Consider the following 20,364-nt stretch of genomic DNA (forward strand, 5'->3'; position numbering starts at 1 on the left):
AAGAAAAATTATGGACCAATTTATTTTGAATTTTGAAACCAAAATAAAAAATAAAATACAAAAGTTTTTGGCCCAAAAAGATAAGTATTGGGCCGGACAAGCCCAACCTCACACCTGCGCCCAAGTCCGACCGAACGGACGGCGGTGGCAGCGTGCCCGTTTGGTTTTAATTTTGGGTTCAATGGGTCTAGTCCACTTCACGCATAATCTCACCCTTTCACAAACTTGGGTACCCCTTGGGGCCCATTCCAAGTATCCCAAGCTAAGGTATATAAACCCATTCAAAACCTCAAGCATTTCCAATGTAGGACAAGCACATTTCACAAATGTGTAGAAAGCCCACCAAAACTAGTTCCACGAACCCGAAAACGCGCGGTGAATTCTCATTCATCCGAAAATGGTTTTGAGCAACCAAATACATGAATTTATTCACTACACGACATTAAGCATGAACCTAATTAGAAACGTTAAAAATAACGTTTGGGTCCCACCTTAATTAGTACTTAAAGTTAGCCAAAAATAAGGCAATACAAAAGCCATTTTCCAACAACATGATGACGAGCAAACGGTTGCGCATTGATTTTTTTTCAATCCGCCTAGTTTTGGACAGATGGTAGATTTGAGGTTCCTTTAACCGCAACCGAACTTCCAAACCGTGAGCAGCCCTAGTAATTTGTAAGACTTTGCGTTCTCAATTTATTTAGATATTTTATTTGTGTTTTCAATTAAAAAAGAGTTTAAATATTCTATTAAATATATTCTCTTGAAAAAGAGTTTTCAACTTGAATATATTTCTTGAATTAAAAAAATAAGTGTATTATTTATCTTTAATTTTTGGTTTTTAAATCTAACTCTAAAAATAATAAATAAAAAAGATGATATATGCTGGTTGATTTTTATTTTTAAAAACAGATATAGATGTAACAATACATATACATACAATCTCTACTACTGCTTTGTTCATGGTTTTGGTGGTTTGAATTGTTTTTATATTTTAAGAACCACAGGTTGTAATACTTTATATGGATGAGGCATGATGTAATTGTAATATGTGGACGATGCATGTAGTGATTGTAATATTCTAAAATCTCAAACTTTTTTTCTTTGAATGAGGCAATCAATAATTGTAATACCTTTTAAAGTTATTGACTGTAATTTTTTTATTTTTTATTTTTTGAGGAAGTAAATAAATTGAATTATGTTAAAATTTTATAAAATTTTAAACCGCTAATCCGGCAATTCGCTCAATCCATATCCGTCAGATTAACAGATGGATGCGAATTAATTTTCTCTAATTCATCAATTTGACAAATAAATAACGAATTAAAAATATCGTGACCATACACCGACTCCTACTTATTAGTATAAAAATAAAAGACAAAACTTTCTGGTTTAAGTCCTCCAATAATACACTGGTTTTTTTGTGGATGAAAACACCCTTATTGATAGTTAAGTGCTTGAATACAGCACCGACTTTATTTTCATATTTGGAATCAATTTCAAAATTTATAAATTCAATAATTTTTATCTAGACATATGTTCTTCACAAAATTTATATTTTTAAAATTCTCTTTTCAAAATCTATCAAATAAGATTTATGATAAATATAATTTTTTTAAAATAAAAATAAATAATAAAATTTTCTCTATTGTAGGACAATGAAATCGCTTAAAGAAATTTCTTTGACTTTCAAATTTCACTATCATTAATTAAAATGCATTATTGACGGTTGGAGCTTGGAATATAGCACCGACATTTTATTCATATTTAGAGTAAAACTCAAAAATTATTAAATTATAAATTTTGATCTAGAATTTTTTTTCTCGATAAAATTTGTACTTTTTGAAATTCTTTCATTAAGATCTATTGAACAAAACCTATGATCAATATGAAATTCTTAAATATATATTTATATATTTTGTCATCGAGCTGCTATCATGGAATAGTGAAATTTCACTAACTTTTGTTAATAAGTGACAATAGAGAAATTTCACTATCACTGATTAAAAGAAAAAAAATATATATTTAACTAAAGTGAGAGAAATTTCACCAACTTCACTGCATTTTCTAGGATATGGAACAATATATTTAGGCCAAAGGTTGTCTCCATCACTAAAGTACATAACCTGGATCAATAACTCTTCTATGTGTACATGGTAATTAGAAGTGTTGGTAGTATTGGATATTATGCAATGGAGAAATTCAACTCAACCAAAGTAAAAACTAATATCAATAAAAATAATCATAATAATTTTTTTGATATTTATTAATTATTTTTAGGATTTTTTTTTTTTACCCATAAATCATATTTTATGCACTTGTATGCTATTAAGTTCGATGGGTTTTTTTCTTAATTAATAAAGTTTCATTATAAGTTGTTTTCAAGATTAAGTCATTTTTTCAAATAGTGATACTATTAGTCCTCATTAATTTTCTTAAGACCTTTCATTTCTTTTGATCCTTACCACCCAAATTGTTCCTCTATCTCTTTTTCCTTGGACCCCATCATAATTTGTAAAATACCCCTTTCTTTTGATGTCCATCTTTATCACAATTTTTCTTTCACCAAATCTCTTATTCCGCCATGAAATTTATGAGTAAAAATACCTTTTGCTATCTACTTGTAATAGCTAATTCTTTAATATTTTTATAAAATCTATCATCAAATTTCTTTATTTGAATCTACATTTATCCAAATGGAATTTAATTGTATCTCCACAAAGAAATTAATGCGTGAAAAAAAGCAACCTATAAACTACAATGTATACAATAATTTTTTTATGTCAACATTTGGCCCCGATAAGACCTTGGCATTTGCCTTAGTTTTAGGGTGTGATGAGATTTGAGACTAATAGAGCGGACATCTAATGTAACTTTTCTATTAGTAACATTTAAGATTCGTTTGATAATTAACTTTTTAAATAAATTTTAAATTGTTGACCAAAAAAAAAAAAAACATATATAAAAAATTAAAAGAGAACGGATTGTCTTTTTATATTGATTTTTTTTTTGTTGCTAATTTTACTTTCCAAACAGTTTTTTTATAAAAAACATTTAAGACTCTCACAAATTTTTTACAATTCAACTCACAATCATATATCTAGCAAGTGTTAATTTTTAATTGGTTAAACACTCAATAATATAAGACTCAGTATCCTTGTTACATCATTATAAATATATTATTATATTTGTGGAGGTAAAATATGAGACGCTAGACTTGTTGGATTTTTTATGAGTAAAAACTAGAAAACAAAATTGGTTAGACCATTTTTAATAGTTCATCAAATTTAAATTTAATGAAAAAACTTGTGTTTTGTGTGGAGTCTTAATTATGATTTCAAATCATATTTGAGCTATGCGTTTGGATAGAGCTTTTAAAATACATTTTTACACCACTTTTGAAAACACTTTTCAGGCAGGATTTGAATTTTGAAATTTGGCCTACCCGGATGTCCGGCCAATTGATCGGAATAGCATTCGTTTTTTCTTTTGACAATTGACACCTGTTATTTTTTTTATATTTTAAATAAAAAATATTTTTTGATTTTTTTTTAATTTTTTATGAGCATTTAATAGAATTTTAAGTTGTGTGTTTGGTTATGAGTTGTAAGTTTTTGAAGGAAAAAGGTTGAGATCCCATTTTTGGGGAACCCCCACCCCCAATGCATTGTGATTGACCAAATTTTGGTTTTTGTTTTTTTTTCCCCTTATATTTCTGGCTGACATGTGTCTGTGGGTGTCCAAAAAAAAAAAAGAGTCGGTATCATTTATGGTTTTTGAATCAACTATCATACATCACATCAAAAATTCAAAACTCTTTTCAAAACTCAAAACTAAACAAATTTTTCATACTCAAATCATAATTCTAAAATTCACAAATTCAAAATATAACTCTATTCTCAAATCATATTTCTAAAAGTCTACCAAAACGCTACCTTATTTTTTGCTCTTCTAACGGTTCATCAAATCTATCATTAAATTTAAGATTTTTCAAATCTTTTATCGAATTAAGGACCGATATAACTTTCATTAAATTACTGTTTATTGTCATTAAATTTTCACCACCAAATATTCTCAAATGACCACCACAAGATAAAAATTTATAGGATAAATTATAAGTACATTCCTGAGGTTTGATTAAAATACAAATCGCTCCCTGTAGTTCTGAAAATTACATTTCACCCCTGAGATTTTTAATTTCATAACAAATTGTATATTTTATTAATAAATTATCAAGTCAATTAATATTATTATATAGAAGAGCAATTATAAATTTCTTTTTTCAATTGATTCTGTTAAATAAAATTTTTTAACAAAAGAATATTTATAATTTTTTAAATTACATAGAACAACTTATATTTTAAGCAAATCTTAAAAAACATATTTATAATTTATCCAAATTTATAAAATAATTACACTAGACCGGCCGATCATTCGCTCGGTGAATCGGTGGTTTTTGGGGGTGTTAGGAAGAAAAAAAATAACCTAGTATAGGCTAAAATTTATAAAAAGACAAAATAGATTAAAATAGTTAATAAGACAAAATATCACATCAAACTCATAATTATTTCACTTTTTTTCTCATAAACATCACATCCAATCACAAAAAATCCAATCATTTTTCTAAATATAAAAATTTTAACCTACTAAAATAACTAAAAACTAAAATAATTTACTAAAATAGCACATTCAAAGAGGAAGCCAAAGCTTCAAACAAAACCCTCAAATTCGGTGAAACAAAAAGGCAGAACCCTTGGAGATACCCTTATACCCAAAAGGTTTCCTCAAGTGCCCTCAAAACTGATTTCTTGATGCAAAGCAAGTCCGCTAATTTGCTATGGATTCGACGAGTCTCCGCCAAGTCACTTATTCCTCCCTGTACCACCCTTTCTCTTCAAAATGGTTCTTCTTCAACAGTCACTCAGTTCATCATCGCATAAACTTGCTAAAAAAAGCAAGATTGAATTCCAATTTGAAGCCTCTCCTCCTCCGAGTGTCACTGAGTTGGGACAAAGTTTCTTCGATGAATGGGAATCCAATTCCTCAGAATTCCTTCCAAGATTCCCCCCAGTTTGTGGAAGTCATTGGAATTGGCAGTAGAAAAGACGCTGTTCTCGACTTCTGTTTGGATTCTCCTTTCCTTTCTTCTTCTTCTTCCAGATTTTGGTATATGCTTCTCCTAGTTGGTTATTCTTTCTTTGTTTCTTTCTTTCTTTCTTTTATGTGAATTTAGTTCCATCAGCAAAGAATGGTACTGGAGATCCAAAATTATACAATGCAAACAGCTGTGTTCACTAATTCTCCATTTTATTTATCTATCTATTTTTTGGAATGTTGAACTCATTTAGAGACTATGTTGTTGAATTCATAAAGATTATTCTTGTTTCCTCCGTAATATGTAACGGAAATGAAATGATTCACCCCCAAAAACACCCACTTTGTATTTCATAATTCATGAGCCTAATGTAATGGGTCAGTCCACTTTCAGGAGATTAGATGCTCAACGCGTAGAGCTCAATTTATATTAGTTGGACGTGTTAAGATCTATGTACATGGACTTTTCGAAATAAATCAAATACTTGCGTCAAACGCCCAAAACTTGGACAAGGGTTCGGAATATGTGTCCAATGCTTTTTATCGGACATATCTTTTGTATTTGTATTTAACAACAATATCATTATATGTATATACTATTGTATAATTTCTATTAAAGGAGTAAAATACTTTTTTGACATTAGATGTTACATATAATAGATTAAAATTACAACATTTTTTTGCCGAGTTCACATACCCTTAAATTTGAGGGTGTCCAACCTCTAGATATGTACAAGAGTCCAATATAGGTTACTATATACCTCATAGTGCTGTAAAGGTTTACTTAACTCACCTATGAATAGAGGGCCATTTTTGAATCTCCATAATCATCAGCAAGTGTGCACCTTTGCTTCCATACTGCTCTATTCATCTGCTTCTCAACTATACTATTCTTTCTATATCATTTGGGCAAGATTTAGGTGTTGAGTTGGAGTTTCTGTTTCACTCTATGGCACATGGATATAATCTCCATAAAAGTGCTATGTTGTCAAATCTCTAATGGCCCAATGTCGAACATTCAAGTTACCATAGGAGAATTCTTTGGGTGTATGATGCAATAGCATGTAATTGAACCAAATCTTGTGAAAGCCCAAGCTATCCTATAGATGTTGGCGCCCTTAAACATCAAAGCACTTAAGAGTTTTCTCGGGAAGGCTTTCTATTTGAGAAGTTTCATTCTTATGTTGGTAGATCACTTATCCTTTCTCCTTTCTCCTTTCTCTTGAAAAAGGGGGTAGGGTTCACATACAAGGAAGAACCCAATAAAGCTTTACAGACTGTTAAAGCCTTCGACGGACACATGAATGGTCCATGTGTTTTGTTGTAATTGAGTAAGATCAATGTACTTGCAAGCATCTCATATATTAAGTCCTGAAACTTCACTTCTGTGAAGCCTTGTCAAATCTGACATCCCAGGGGAGTTTGGAGTTTAGACCATTGTATAACATAGACATTCATAATCCTATGCCTCATTACCACATAAGTGGTACCACACGACTCATTTAACTTGGGTCGCTACACCGCTCTAAATCTTGTTGGTGTTATATCACACCATTCTACGTAGGCCAAGAGGCAAGGGCCAGGTGCATTAAAGTCTTCAGCATGTATCGTGGGACTTGAGGCGTCTTGTGGCTTGAAGGCTAGAGATGGAGGATTTGCTCTCTGGGTCTTGACACTATTCTTTGGTGGGTACAACTACCTTGGGGAAGTCCTGGTAAGAGAGTGACCACACCAGAGAGTTAGGATATGGAATCTTAGAAATCAAGACAAATCTTAACACCTAATTGTCCTCTAACAAATCTTAAGAGAATCCCCAAAACTGGAGGCAATTAGTTATGGCTACGTGAGTGACCTTCTATATATAGTAGGTACTTTTCTTACATCACAAGGTGTGTGATACATCACCTTCAAATATGGCTTCCTTGGGCTCTGTATTTTGAGCTCTAGCACTCAACTACCTCTCTCTGTCTTAGCTAGCTTGCTCCGTCTCTTCCCTCAGCCGTCCTTTTGGTCTTGGTGTCTAACGTGCTTTGCCATTCTCCGGTGAACCTTTACCTTACTATTAGTTATTATAAGTTTCATGTTTTGAAATCCTAGTTTTGGTTAGGAAGACCTCCAGAAGCTTATAAAATATTTCAGTACTCTTTCAAGTTTCAACTAAACATAGATTTTTACCTATCTAAAAAAAAGAAAAAAAAAAAAAAAAAAACTAAACATAGATTTGTATAAACAATTTTTTACTAGTTTAGTAAACTCTTTAGGGTGGACATCTAGAAGCTTACTCTTCCAAGTTTCAATTAAACATAGATTTGTATAAACAATTTTTTACTAGTTTAGTAAGCTTTTTAGGGTGTGTTTTTCCTGAGGGATTCATGAGTAAATCATAGGGAAGCTTCATCTTTAACATAATGAATTATTTCGTCTTTTTGATTTCTTTATTCAAAAGTCTACTTTTTCTATTTAACTCTAATCCTTTCCTTCCGGCTTACACCCTATACGTTTTTAGTCCACCATTTAAACCAACACTCAGTAATAGTTGTTGTCTGGAAATTCTGCTGAAATTTTATAAGTTTCCAGCAGCTTACTCAAGTCACCTTTAGAACCAAGCCTATCATGCACCTTTTTCCAATATGTTAGTGCCTATAGTTTTCAACTACACTTCAAACCTTAATCCTGTTCATTCTCATAACAATTTCTTGAGCAGAAAAGTATAAACTAGGATGTAGCAAAAAGGGGATTGTGACATCCTCTGAGAAAAACATATCTGGGAATGAAGTCACAACATTCCCTCCAATCCTCTCACCCTCAACCAAAAAATAAATAAATAAATAAAACCCAAAACAGAAGTAATAAAACTTTCAGAAAGGAATTGTAGTATAGAAGTTGCCCTCAAGGAATCTCCTGTACGGACCCTCAAGTCTAGTGTCCAAGGAGAGGTTCTTCATTTGCTGACTATGAATAAAGTCTAGTGTCCAAGGAGCCCTATCACAAATTTTAATCCTGAATGGGAGTATCTCCTCTCCAGTTGCTGGAAGCATTTTTTTTATCCCTTCAATATTTTCCGATGTCACACAACTGAGAATTATTTTGAAGGTTCCCACTCAACTTGAGGGATCAAATCATGATTATTGAAATGTGGACATAATTTATCTAAGACTTCATCTAGATGCAAATATAAGATGAGAGTTTTAACCAAACCCACGTGAATAAAAAAACTTATTTCTCACATCCAAGTACTTTTGAATTTATTTCCCAAACCCAGGTTATTTTTGAAGTTGTGTTTTAAAAACACGACATCAAACCCGCGTGGAGAAGAAGGATTCATGTAGCCGACCCCATTTGATGGGACTTAAGGCAAGGCAAGGCTTGGTTTGGCTTGGTTTGATTTGGTTTGGTGTTTTAAAAACATGACTTTGAGCTTCAAAGAAAAAATGGACACTAAAATTTTGGGATCATACAGTGACTTGATTCAAAGAGTTTTGGTGGGAGAAGACTTCTTAGAATGTAAGCCTTGGTGGGATCAACTATTGGAATTGTGGGATTAACTCTTTTCAAGTCCTCGCACCCCATGAATCTGTAAAATAATAAATTGAGATGTATATTATTATTGATGTTTTGATTGATGTGTTCTGTCTATTACAAATGGTTCCTTATATAGATGTAGGTGTAGTGGATGGTGGTGGTAGGTGAGTGTAGTAGGTGAGTGTGTGGTAGGTGATGGTAAGTGTGTGGTAGGTGATGGTAAATTTATACAATTTACATTAACAGCCCCCCTCAAACTCAAGGAGGATAGGTACTAGCCAACTTGAGTTTGGAGAGAGTAACAAAACAGAAAAATAAGCTGACAATTAAAAATGGGATAGGAGACACTGTATGGTCGTGTCGGACCGTTGTAGCAGACAGTTTACGGGGTCATGTCGGACCGTTGTAGCAGACACTGTGTGGTCGTGTCAGACCGATGTAGAAGACAGTTTACGGGGTCATGTCGGACCGTTGTAGCAGGACAGTTTACGGGGTCATGTCGGACCGTTGTAGAAGACAGTTTACGGGGTCATGTCGGACCGATGTAGCAGGACAGTTTACGGGGTCATGTCTGACCGTTGTAGAAGACAGTTTACGGGGTCATGTCGGACCGATGTAGCAGGACAGTTTACGGGGTCATGTCGGACCGTTGTAGCAGACAGTTTACGGGGTCATGTCGGATCGATGTAACAGACACTGTGTGGTCGTGTCAGACCGTTGTAGAAGACAGTTTATGGGGTCATGTCGGACCGTTGTAGCAGAGGTTGTGGTGATGCACAGTGCGCCATGAGCGACTTATACATGATACTGTGTATAACCCCCCCTCAAACTCAAATAGGTGTGAAGATAAAAACCTATTTGAGGTTGAAAAGGGATTGATAAAGCTGACCGGTGTAGAAGACACTGTATGAGTGTGTATATAGGCTGCCCAAAAGATATACATGGATGTAGATATCGAGCCCTCAAAAGTCGTGCCCTCAAAAGGCGTGCCCGCACCCTCAAAAGGCGTGCCATCAAAAGGCGTGCCCGATTCATCAAAAGGCGTGCCATGAAAAGGCGTGCCAGGTTGTCGGCGTCAAGAGGCGCGCGATGCGCGTGGCTGCCTCGGCTATTTAACCAAGACAGAGCCTGAGGCCGAGGCAGAAGCAAAAAACCTGCGAAATCCTCTGTAAAACTCTTCGTTGTGCTGAGAGAGAGAGGCTGTAACACTGTTGTGCTGAGAGAGAGAGTCTGTAACACTGTTGTGCTAAGAGAGAGAGTTTGTAACACTCTGTTGCGAGAGAAAATGGCTTCGTCGTCCCGTGGTCTGCTGACTCTCTTTCCCGACCTCAACGAGTCAACAAGAGAGATAACGGGTGCGGTGGCCAGTGAACCTCAACCAAACACCACTGGGTTTGCTCCGTTGAACTTTCCGATGCAGTCGGTGGAGCAAAAAATGGCAGTGCAAACGGATGTGGAGGCTAATCAGTATACGTTGAAGGCATGTGTGGAGTCCATGACGGCGGTCACAAACTTGTCGCACCGGCTGCAGAGTAGGACAAATGAGGTGCAGCAATTAAACGCCCAACTGGCTTTGCTCCAACGCATGTATAAGGATGCGCGAGCAGAGATAAGCGTGCTAAGGGCAGAAAACAAGGAGCTGAAGCGGAAGGCCACCGTGATGTTCCGATTTGGAGGTCCGCCATATGCTGCAGTGGAGGAGCAGGGAGTAGTGATCGTGCCCAGTGGAGGGGGAAACACGGAGGCAACACCGTCAAGGGCCGCCCAGGATGGAGGCAAGAAGAAGCGACCCGCAGCAGAGTAGAGAAGAAAAAATCCCACTGTGGGTGTGGTTGTTGTGTTGTGGTTTTGTGTTTGTGTTTGTGTTTGTTTGTTTGTTTTTTTTTTTTTGTTTTGTGGAAAATTGTGATCGGGGGTGATCCCGGAGATGAATAAAATATGGGTTGTTGTGCAAATTTGAATTTTTTTTTTTTTTTGTTTTGTTTTGTTTTGTTTTTTTTTTTTTTGTTTTTTTTTGTTTTTTTTTTTTTTATGAGCATGGTGATGATGAATAGAAAATGATGAATAAAAATAATAAAGGTGGCAGTGGGAATGGAATAAAAAAAAGAAAAAAAAAAGAAGAGTGGTTTTGTGTGTGATGAAAAAAAAAAAGAGTCGGTGGGCAATATGAAATTAAAAAGAAAGGAAAAGAGGGGGACAAAAGTTGGCGGATGGTGTATCATGGAGTGGTGGATCACAGTGTGTTTAAAAAAAAAAAAAAATTAAATAAAATAAAAGAAGGTTGGATGGACAGAGAGAGATTAATAAAATATGAGAGAATAATGATAAATATAATTAAAGTGGGTCTGGTGGAGAGAAAGGGACCAGAGAGAGAGAGAAAGAGAGTGAGTGGGTGCCCCCATGTGCTGGGTTTGGTGTGTGCCGTGTGTGTGCTTGTGGATGCATGTGCATATCAGTGTGTTTAAGGTAGAATCCACTGTCCCAGGGTTAGTTTTTCCATTGGATTCTCAATCTGTACTGGTAATAAAAACAGAACCATTGGAATAGCAGTGACCGATTCAGTTGTGATGTCGAAGAGGCTGGATCGACGGCGACGCCGATTGAGGTTGCTTCGCCGGAGGAAGTAGTTCTGAGCGTGACGAGCGACTGGCGTCGGTGTTCGAGGCTTCACGAAATTCCTTGAAATCCAGTCTCCTTTCCCTACTCTTTGCAGGCCTAAGAGAAACAACTTGTGCTCGTCCTCAGTCCATGGAATACCTCGCTTGCGCTCGCGACTCCCGGAGGACTGGGGGTGAACGGCCTCGTCGGCGGAGGCGTAACCGCCGCCACTGCAGGCAACGTCGGCGACGTTGGAGGAGTCCTGACACTGAGGCGGTTCGTATTGCGACAAAATGGTCATACTGACGCGCTTCCTCATCGGATCAACCTTGACTCGGACGCCGAACAGCATGAGCCGGAGTTGCAGTCGGAGATGTGGCCGAAGGTGAGAGAGGCTTGTGAGCAAGCACTGGGTAGCAAAAGAAGGCACCAAGATGGTGGTAAGGAATCGAACGGAGGAGATGAAGGACATGAGGCCGGCGCGACCGAAGAACTTGGCGACGAAGACGGTGGCGTGGCCTTGAGATTCAGTGGAGTCGATCCACTGAAGGCATGGTCGGAGGATACAGTTTTCGCTGCAACCCTTTCGAAGAACTCGACATCCATTGCAACTCATGATTACAAGCTCAACATATCAGATTCAAGCTATAAACGAGGAAATGAATTTGGTAGCCAGACGCAGAAACTGGAGAGAGAGAGATTTGTGTGTATGTATCGAGTGATGGCAATGGTGGTGTGTTTCAGTGAGGTGCTGAGAGGGAGAGGGAGGTTTGGTTGAGATCCGACGGGCGGTCAAGGCAAGGTTGCCGCCCGCCGGAAGGCGAAGAACACCAAGATCTTTAACCTTGCTCTGATACCATGTAAAATAATAAATTGAGATGTATATTATTATTGATGTTTTGATTGATGTGTTCTGTCTATTACAAATGGTTCCTTATATAGATGTAGGTGTAGTGGATGGTGGTGGTAGGTGAGTGTAGTAGGTGAGTGTGTGGTAGGTGATGGTAAGTGTGTGGTAGGTGATGGTAAATTTATACAATTTACATTAACAGAATCTTCCCCCACCTATATTCGGTTTAATTTTCAGAATCTTTTTATGACATCCGATGTACATTTGTTGGTCTGATTTTTGATTTCCATGACAAGTGCTCAAATAACATATAGCTTAAAACTTACCCAAAATATATAAATATATATATAAACATATATGATATAGCTTAAAAATCTTCAAATTTGAGCTCATACCCGTTTTTGCTCCATATTTTTTTAGAATGATTTCATGTTTCTGATAAGTGCTGGATGAAATTTATGACCTGGTATACCTATTTGCGATGTTTTGGTTTTTAAGTAATATAGATTTCTATGAACTGTGTAACTTGTTTATGCTTTAAAGTGACTAAAGTTCAATGAAAATTACAGTTTATATGAAAGAATGCAATCCCCTCCATGCATAGAGCAATGATCTTTTAAATTTAGAGGCACAAAACTAGCAAGTCTACGTTAGAATTTATTTTGTGTGGTGCCTTTGGTAGCAAAACTTTGTTAGTCTCTTAATGCAATTGATTATCATCAAGCTCTCACGATATTTTCAAAAAGGATGTTTCAATTTGGCTTTGTGGTTTATGTTGCTTTAATGCCTTTAATCAACATCCATTCTACAACTAATTATGATGAGTTTGAACATTTGTTAGGCAGCCATCATGCATCTGTTTTTGTTTATTAAGTTAACTATATTGCAGGAATATTCTAATTAAAGATTCAATGAAGGTCCAGTTACAACAAAGGTTCTCTGGAAAAGGTTAAGTTTTTGCATTACAACTTTGCAAGTGTCCGTAGTTATATCTCAAATTCATCTATTCTTGATTTGGCATTTTTGTTTTCTTGTAACTCCTTCAATCAAAGCATTATTGAAGTCTTTCCACGTTAACAAGATAGTAAAAGTAGGTGTCACTGAGTGGTGGTGTACCACTACATTTAATAACGAAGAAATTAGTTTGTTGGAGGACAACAATGTAGCCGATTAAATTAAACGTTTTCTTCATTGACTTATGTCATGCATATGTGTTGGGTCAAGTGTGAAAGCAAAGCAGTGAAGAAAAACCACAATCATATAAAGGGAAGCAAGAATTCATGCTGTTTGACAATTGGCCAATGTCTATGGAGGACAGAGTTAAATCCACTATTAGGGTTGCAAATAATCAGTGTCTTGAGCCAGCAGGCGGTGGGGCGTTGCATTCCAATTCTAAATTCGTGATACAACAAAAGGTCTTTTATACCAGAAAACCCTAAGGACAAAGAAACTTTTTACAAATTGCTCATCAAATATAGAAACAATAAAAGAATCAAAACCCTGAAAAATAATTAATTTGTAAACGCAATTGGTGGGATTGCAACTCATGAAAAGATTCTTAACCAATTTTCAAATGCAATTATAAAAAAAAAACCTAAAAGGAAACTAGAGAATGCAGAAATTCAAGAAAATTGGATTGCTAAAATGATATTTTTAGTTTTCTTGAGACTTGTCTTCTTCTACTAATTAGTGCATCTTTAGTATTTTTATTGCTAGGATTAAACTTTGTCAATTGGCACAAGTTAAGAGCTTTAGATTGCTTTTTTTAAGCCTTTTATGGGATTCACTTGAGCATTACGGTGTTTAGGATGGGATCCCAACATCATAAAATATTGTGTATAATGTATGTGCTTCACAAATATGTTAACCTATTTCAAGTTAAATATCTCATATGATCTTTTGATTTGACACCCAAGCATTTTTGTGGACTTCTCTCAACTTTCTCTTGCTTCTTTTAATGAAATTGTTTCTAATACTTCTTCTCTTATGTTTCTTTGCAGATATCGCGCCAATGGCTGTGGAAGCTCCATTAGCCTTTCAGTCACGTTCCAAAGCAGTTATACTTGTTTGTACTTTCCTTACTTCTTACTCTTGTAATTACTATATTATTTTTTGATATATACTATCAGGAAAAACTTTATAAATGTAGAATATGATGTAGTAAGGATGGTGTAAATAGATCTTGCATTAGCAAATAATATCAAATTACAGTCAACATTCCGTTATGTACAATTAGAAAATATGAAGAAGAAGAACTCCGAAAATATGAGGAAGAAGGAATATATTTCTGTTATATTCAAAACTTCTTATCTTACAAGACCAAATGACACTCCTTATATAGGAGATATTACAAACATCATCATAACCCATTATATGCCACTTACATATTATATATTACCACTATCTACCACTATCTTATTATATACATGCCACTATCTACCACCAACACCACTATCATATTCTATACATGCCACTATCTACAACCAACACCACTATCATATTCTATACATACCACTATCTACCACCAACACCACTATCATATTCTATACATGAACACAATTTCCAGCACTCCCCCTCAAGCTGGTTTGAAGATATCTTCCATAGCCAGCTTGCTAGTCAGCTTATCAAATTGCTTCTTGTGTAGTCCCTTCGTTAGCACATCAGCTAATTGTTCACCTGTTGGAAGGTAGGTCATACAGATTATGCCAGCATTGATTTTCTCCTTGATGAAATGTTTATCCACTTCTATATGTTTTGTGCGATCATGTAGAACTGGATTATGAGCTATAGATATAGCTGCTTTGTTGTCACAATAGACCTTCATAGGTGTCGGGTGAGAAAGCTTTAATTCTTCAAGAATTCTTTTAATCCACATTACTTCACAGATTCCATGGGCAACAGCTCTGAACTCTGCTTCTGCACTACTTCTAGCTACCACATTCTGTTTTTTACTCCGCCATGTAACTAGGTTCCCACCTACAAAGGAGCAGTATCCGGATGTTGATCTCCTGTCTGTAACACTTCCTGCCCAGTCTGCATCTGTGTATACTTCAACTTGAAGATGTCCATGTTTCTTGAATAGTAAGCCTCTCCCTGGAGTTCCTTTCAAATATCTTAAGATCTTATAAACGGCCTCAAAGTGCTCTGCCCCTGGTGAGTGCATGAACTGACTTACCATGCTGACTGCAAAGGCAATATCAGGCCGCGTATGAGACAAGTAAATCAATTTCCCTACAAGTCGCTGATATTGTTCTCTCTCTTTGACTTCTTCAGCCTTAGCAGCTTGTAACTTCAAGTTAGGCTCGATCGGAGTCTCCGCCATCTTACAACCAAGCATACCTGTTTCTCCAAGGAGATCAAGAACATATTTTCTCTGATTAACGAATATACCTTCCTTGGATCTTGCAAATTCCATTCCGAGGAAATACTTGAGGGCTCCCAGATCCTTAATGTGAAATTCTTTTGCGAGTTTCTCTTTGAGGGCTGCTAACTCTGCTTCATCATTACCAGTTAAAATGATGTCATCAACATAAACAATCAAAATTGCAATTTTACTGTTTTTTGAATGTTTATAAAATATTGTGTGATCTGCTTGACTCTGCGAGAAGCCACAACTGATAACTGCCTTCCCAAAGCGTTCAAACCACGCTCTTGGTGATTGTTTGAGTCCGTATAATGGCTTGTTCAATCTGCATACTCTGTCACTTCCAAGTCTCTGCTCAAATCCCGGCGGTAGGCTCATGTACACCTCCTCTTCAAGATCACCATTGAGAAATGCATTTTTAATGTCAAGTTGATGTAGAGGCCAATCTGAATTTACTGCAAGAGATAACAGTACTCTGATGGAATTTATTTTAGCAACAGGAGCAAACGTCTCCTGATAGTCGATCCCATAAGTTTGAGTGAAGCCTTTAGCTACCAGTCTCGCCTTGTATCTCTCAACGCTTCCATCTGCGTTACATTTTATCGTAAACACCCATTTACACCCAACTGTTTTCTTGTCTTTGGGTAGATCAACTATCTCCCAAGTACCACTTCTCCTTAAAGCATTCATCTCCTCCATGACTGCTAATTTCCAATTCGGATCATCCAATGCTTCCTGTATATTCCTTGGAACAAACAAGTGTGAAATCCTAGATGTGAAAGCTCTATGGTTTTTAGACAGTCTTTGATAGGAGAGGTAATTTGCAATAGGATGTTTAATGCAATTTCGGACACCTTTCCTAATTGCTATAGGTACATCAAGGTCGGAAATAGAAGGAATAGGATTACCTAAAATTTCGATGCCAGAACTCGGGTGGACATTCGGGTCATTAGGATGGACATTCGGGTCATTATTCTTCAGATGAAATCGCTTCCTAGTATAAACCTGAAGCTCAGGATTTAGATCATTTTGTAGTACTTCTCCCCCTAAACAAGAATCTTCTTGACTAGGCACCATAGAACTTGGTTCTCCTAAGTGATCATTATCAGACAGATGTGGTTTTTGTGTAGGATAAATGACATTGGGGAGCGGGATAGAAATATCCCAAAAACGGTCTTCTACTCCACTTGTCTCCCCCTGAAGAGAAGTGTTGGGGAAATAGGATTTTGTTTCCACAAATGACACATCCATACTCACATGAAATTTCTTGTTTTGAGGATCGAAGCATTTATACCCCTTTTTGTTTGAGGAATAACCCAAAAAAACACATTTTATAGCACGGGGGTCAAGTTTTGAACGAAATTGACTGGGAACATGAACATAGGCAGTACATCCAAAAACTTTGGCGGGTAAATCAGAAAACAACCTCGTGTCAGGAAAAAAAGTTTTGAGACAATCAAAAGGTGTTTTGTATGTTAACACCTTTGTAGGCATCCTGTTTATCAAATACGAGGCTGTTAAAATTGCTTCACCCCATAAATATTTAGGAACATGCATGTAAAACATTATAGCACGTGCTACTTCAAGTAGATGTTTATTTTTTCGTTCTGCAATGCCATTTTGTTGAGGGGTATCCCGACATGTAGATTGATGAAAAATCCCCTTTTTTTCCAAAAACTCACCCAACTGCTCATTGAAATATTCTGTTCCATTATCAGAATGTAAAATACCAATTTTGGTTTGAAATTGGTTTTCAATCATATTGTAAAAATTTGTGAATAAATTTTTCACGTCAGATTTTTTATTCATCAAATAAATCCAACATAAGCGGGTATGGTCATCAATAAATGTAACAAACCATCTTTTACCAGAAAGAGTAGTGATTTTAGAAGGGCCCCAAACATCACTATGAATCAAATAAAAAGGTTTTGAAGCCTGGTAAGGTTTTGGCAAATAAGTAGAGCGATGAAATTTTGCAAAAATGCAACTTTCACAATGAAAAGAAGAACAATCAATCCCTTTAAATAATTCTGGAAATAAATGTTTCAGATAAAGAAAACTAGGATGTCCTAGCCTATAGTGCCATAGCATTATTTTTTCTCGAACAGAGATTGAACTGGTACTATTAAAGCTCTGAGCTTTTTTATTACTAACAGGTACTTCATCAAAGTAGTAAAGACCTTCAAGCATCCTAGCACGCCCAATCATCATCCCCGAGTTCTGGTCCTGAAATTCACAATGGGATTCAAAAAATGTAACACGACAATTAGAATCCTTAGATAGTTTACTGACAGACAAAAGGTTACAGGCTAAGTTGGGGACGTGAAGAACAGCATTGAGATTAATTTTCTCAGTTAGTTTAATAAATCCTTTTCCTGCAATAGGTGAAAAACTACCATCGGCTATTCTGATTTTGTCATGACCAGAACAAGGGAAATAGGTACTAAATAAATGGGAAAAACTAGTCATGTGATCGGAGGCACCGGAATCTATGATCCACGGAGAGAAGTTTAGGCAAGAGAAGGCTTTAGGATTTCTACCTGTTTGTGCCAACAAAACACTAGGAGTACCGGTTGAGGAGTTGGATTTTATCAGCTTTAAGAGTTGATCAATCTGCTCTTTGTTGAAGGGACCTGAATCGGCTTCATTAGCGGTAGGAAAGCCACGATTCTTCTCTCCTTGTTTGCTGCTTTTCCAGTTGACAGGTTTGCCATGAATCTTCCAACACGTTTCGCGTGTATGGCGAGGCTTGTTGCAAAAATCACACCAGACCCGTGGCTTATCATCAAACCTGCGCTGGTAATTTGCAGCCTTGTTGGCCGCAGCATCGCTAATTAAAGCAGAAATTTCAATTGATTCACCATTACCTTTTTTCTTAAGCATGACGCTCCTTCGGCTCTCTTCCCTTCTGACTTCGGCAAATACTTCGCCAATGGATGGGAGAGGAGGTCTGCCAATAATTCTTCCTCGCACTTCATCGAACTCAATGTTGAGGCCGGCAAGAAACTTGTAAATACGGCTGTCTTCCACAGTTTTCTTGTGGTGGTTGCAGTCGTCAACTGATTTCCATTCGTATGTGTTGAAGATGTCAAGATCCTGCCACAACCTTTTCAACGAATTGAAATATTTGGTGACGGAATCATCTCCTTGACGAATCTCTCCCAACTTCAAAGTTAATTCGAAAACTTGAGATTGATTTCCTAGGTCAGAATACATCTGACTAACATTATCCCACAATTCTTGTGCAGTAGTATAGCACATGTAATTAGAGCTTATATCCTCCTCCATGGAATTGACCAACCATGTCATAACCATGGAGTTTTCAGCGTCCCAATTGTCGAACAGTGGATCATTAACCGCAGGAGCCTTCTTGTCACCAGTGATGTAACCGATCTTTCCTTGCCCACGGATATACATCCGGACAGATTGTGACCAGCGGAGAAAATTATCACCATTTAGGCGGATGGTGGTGATTTGGACAGAGTGAGAGTTGGACGTTTTCACCGGAATGGCAGCGGCAGGGGTTGAAGTGGTTCCGGACGTGACTTCCGACATGGCTATGACGGTTTTAGGGCTGCTGTGTTTTTTGTTGCTCTGATACCAAATTAGAAAATATGAAGAAGAAGAACTCCGAAAATATGAGGAAGAAGGAATATATTTCTGTTATATTCAAAACTTCTTATCTTACAAGACCAAATGACACTCCTTATATAGGAGATATTACAAACATCATCATAACCCATTATATGCCACTTACATATTATATATTACCACTATCTACCACTATCTTATTATATACATGCCACTATCTACCACCAACACCACTATCATATTCTATACATGAACACAATTTCCAGCATGTACAGATATTTATCTGAAGCCAGCAAACTGGAAATTTGATGAAAATCAATGTGGGATTTGTGATTTATCATGTTGTCGTTCATTATGGAAGAGGGCTTAATGGTTTTACTGGGGAGTTTGAGGGGACCTTGTGTTAAAATCCACCTACTCTCCACCTACTTCACCCACTTAAACCTACTCCACTAAACCTAACCCACTACACCACTACCACCTCACCTACTCCACTAAACCTAACCCACTACACCACTACCACCTCCACTTCACCTACTCCTTACCTACTACACACTCACCCTCTTCTATATATAGGAATCATGAATCATTGTAATATAAATCAATAACATCAATCATAATACATACAATTTCTCTCTATATCAATTTTTCTTACATGGTATCAGAGCAAGGTTAAGAACCTAGTAATTTCGTTTCACCGGCGGGCGGCAATCTCGCCTTGGCCGCCCGCCGGACAAACCCAAATTTCCTCGATTTCTTCTTTCATGGCAGATTCTTCAACAACACTTCATAGCTCCTGCTTTACATACAGCAAGTGAAACTGCCAATATAGCATTTGCACCAGCCCCATTCATTAACTGTCCCATCGAGTTCTTGCACCATGAAGTTGTCGATTTTGGTCTGTTCTGTTGGTTCCTTGCCAATCAATGCAGGTCCGATGATTGAATTCACATTATTCACAGCCTTGAGGACACCTTTTCCGAGATAATCTGAACCCCCATCTCTCAATTCCAAAGCTTCGTAAACACCTGTGGAAGCACCACTAGGAACAGCAGCCCTAGCAAAAGGTCCATCATTACAAATGACATCAACTTCGACGGTTGGATTTCCACGGCTGTCGACGATCTGGCGAGCTTTGACGGCTTTGATCGTCACCATTGTTACAACATCCGTTGCTTCAGCTGCCTCTGTCTTCACCTCTAGAGCCTGTTCTGCTGGGGCAGGATCAGCCGGTGCATCTGTAGCTTCAGTAGTTTCATCTTTCACCTCCTCAACAACAGGCTTTGCCTTCACCTCTGGTTTTGGTTTGATGGTCCATTATTTTAGTATATATATATATATAAAA

At 36.8% G+C, this 20,364-nt stretch overlaps 1 protein-coding gene across 2 annotated transcripts in view; it reads left to right on the top strand.

The window, feature by feature from the left end:
- Positions 1-4,701: 4,701 nt before the first annotated feature.
- Positions 4,702-20,364, top strand: part of ARC3 (GTP binding protein) — a 31,754-nt gene continuing 16,091 nt past the window's right edge. For both annotated transcript variants that reach the window (XR_014330540.1, XM_082870517.1), the window contains exons 1-3: positions 4,702-5,166; positions 12,954-13,012; positions 14,065-14,129. Coding sequence is in view for 1 of the 2 variants with exons in the window: in XM_082870517.1 (XP_082726643.1) it covers positions 4,838-5,166; positions 12,954-13,012; positions 14,065-14,129 (453 nt within the window). In the remaining variant the exon portion in view is untranslated. The remainder of the gene's footprint in view (positions 5,167-12,953; positions 13,013-14,064; positions 14,130-20,364) is intronic.

This window comes from Camellia sinensis, chromosome 5 (assembly GCF_055761805.1).
Source record: "Camellia sinensis isolate YWXY chromosome 5, ASM5576180v1, whole genome shotgun sequence".
NCBI classification, from domain to species: Eukaryota; Viridiplantae; Streptophyta; class Magnoliopsida; order Ericales; family Theaceae; genus Camellia; species Camellia sinensis.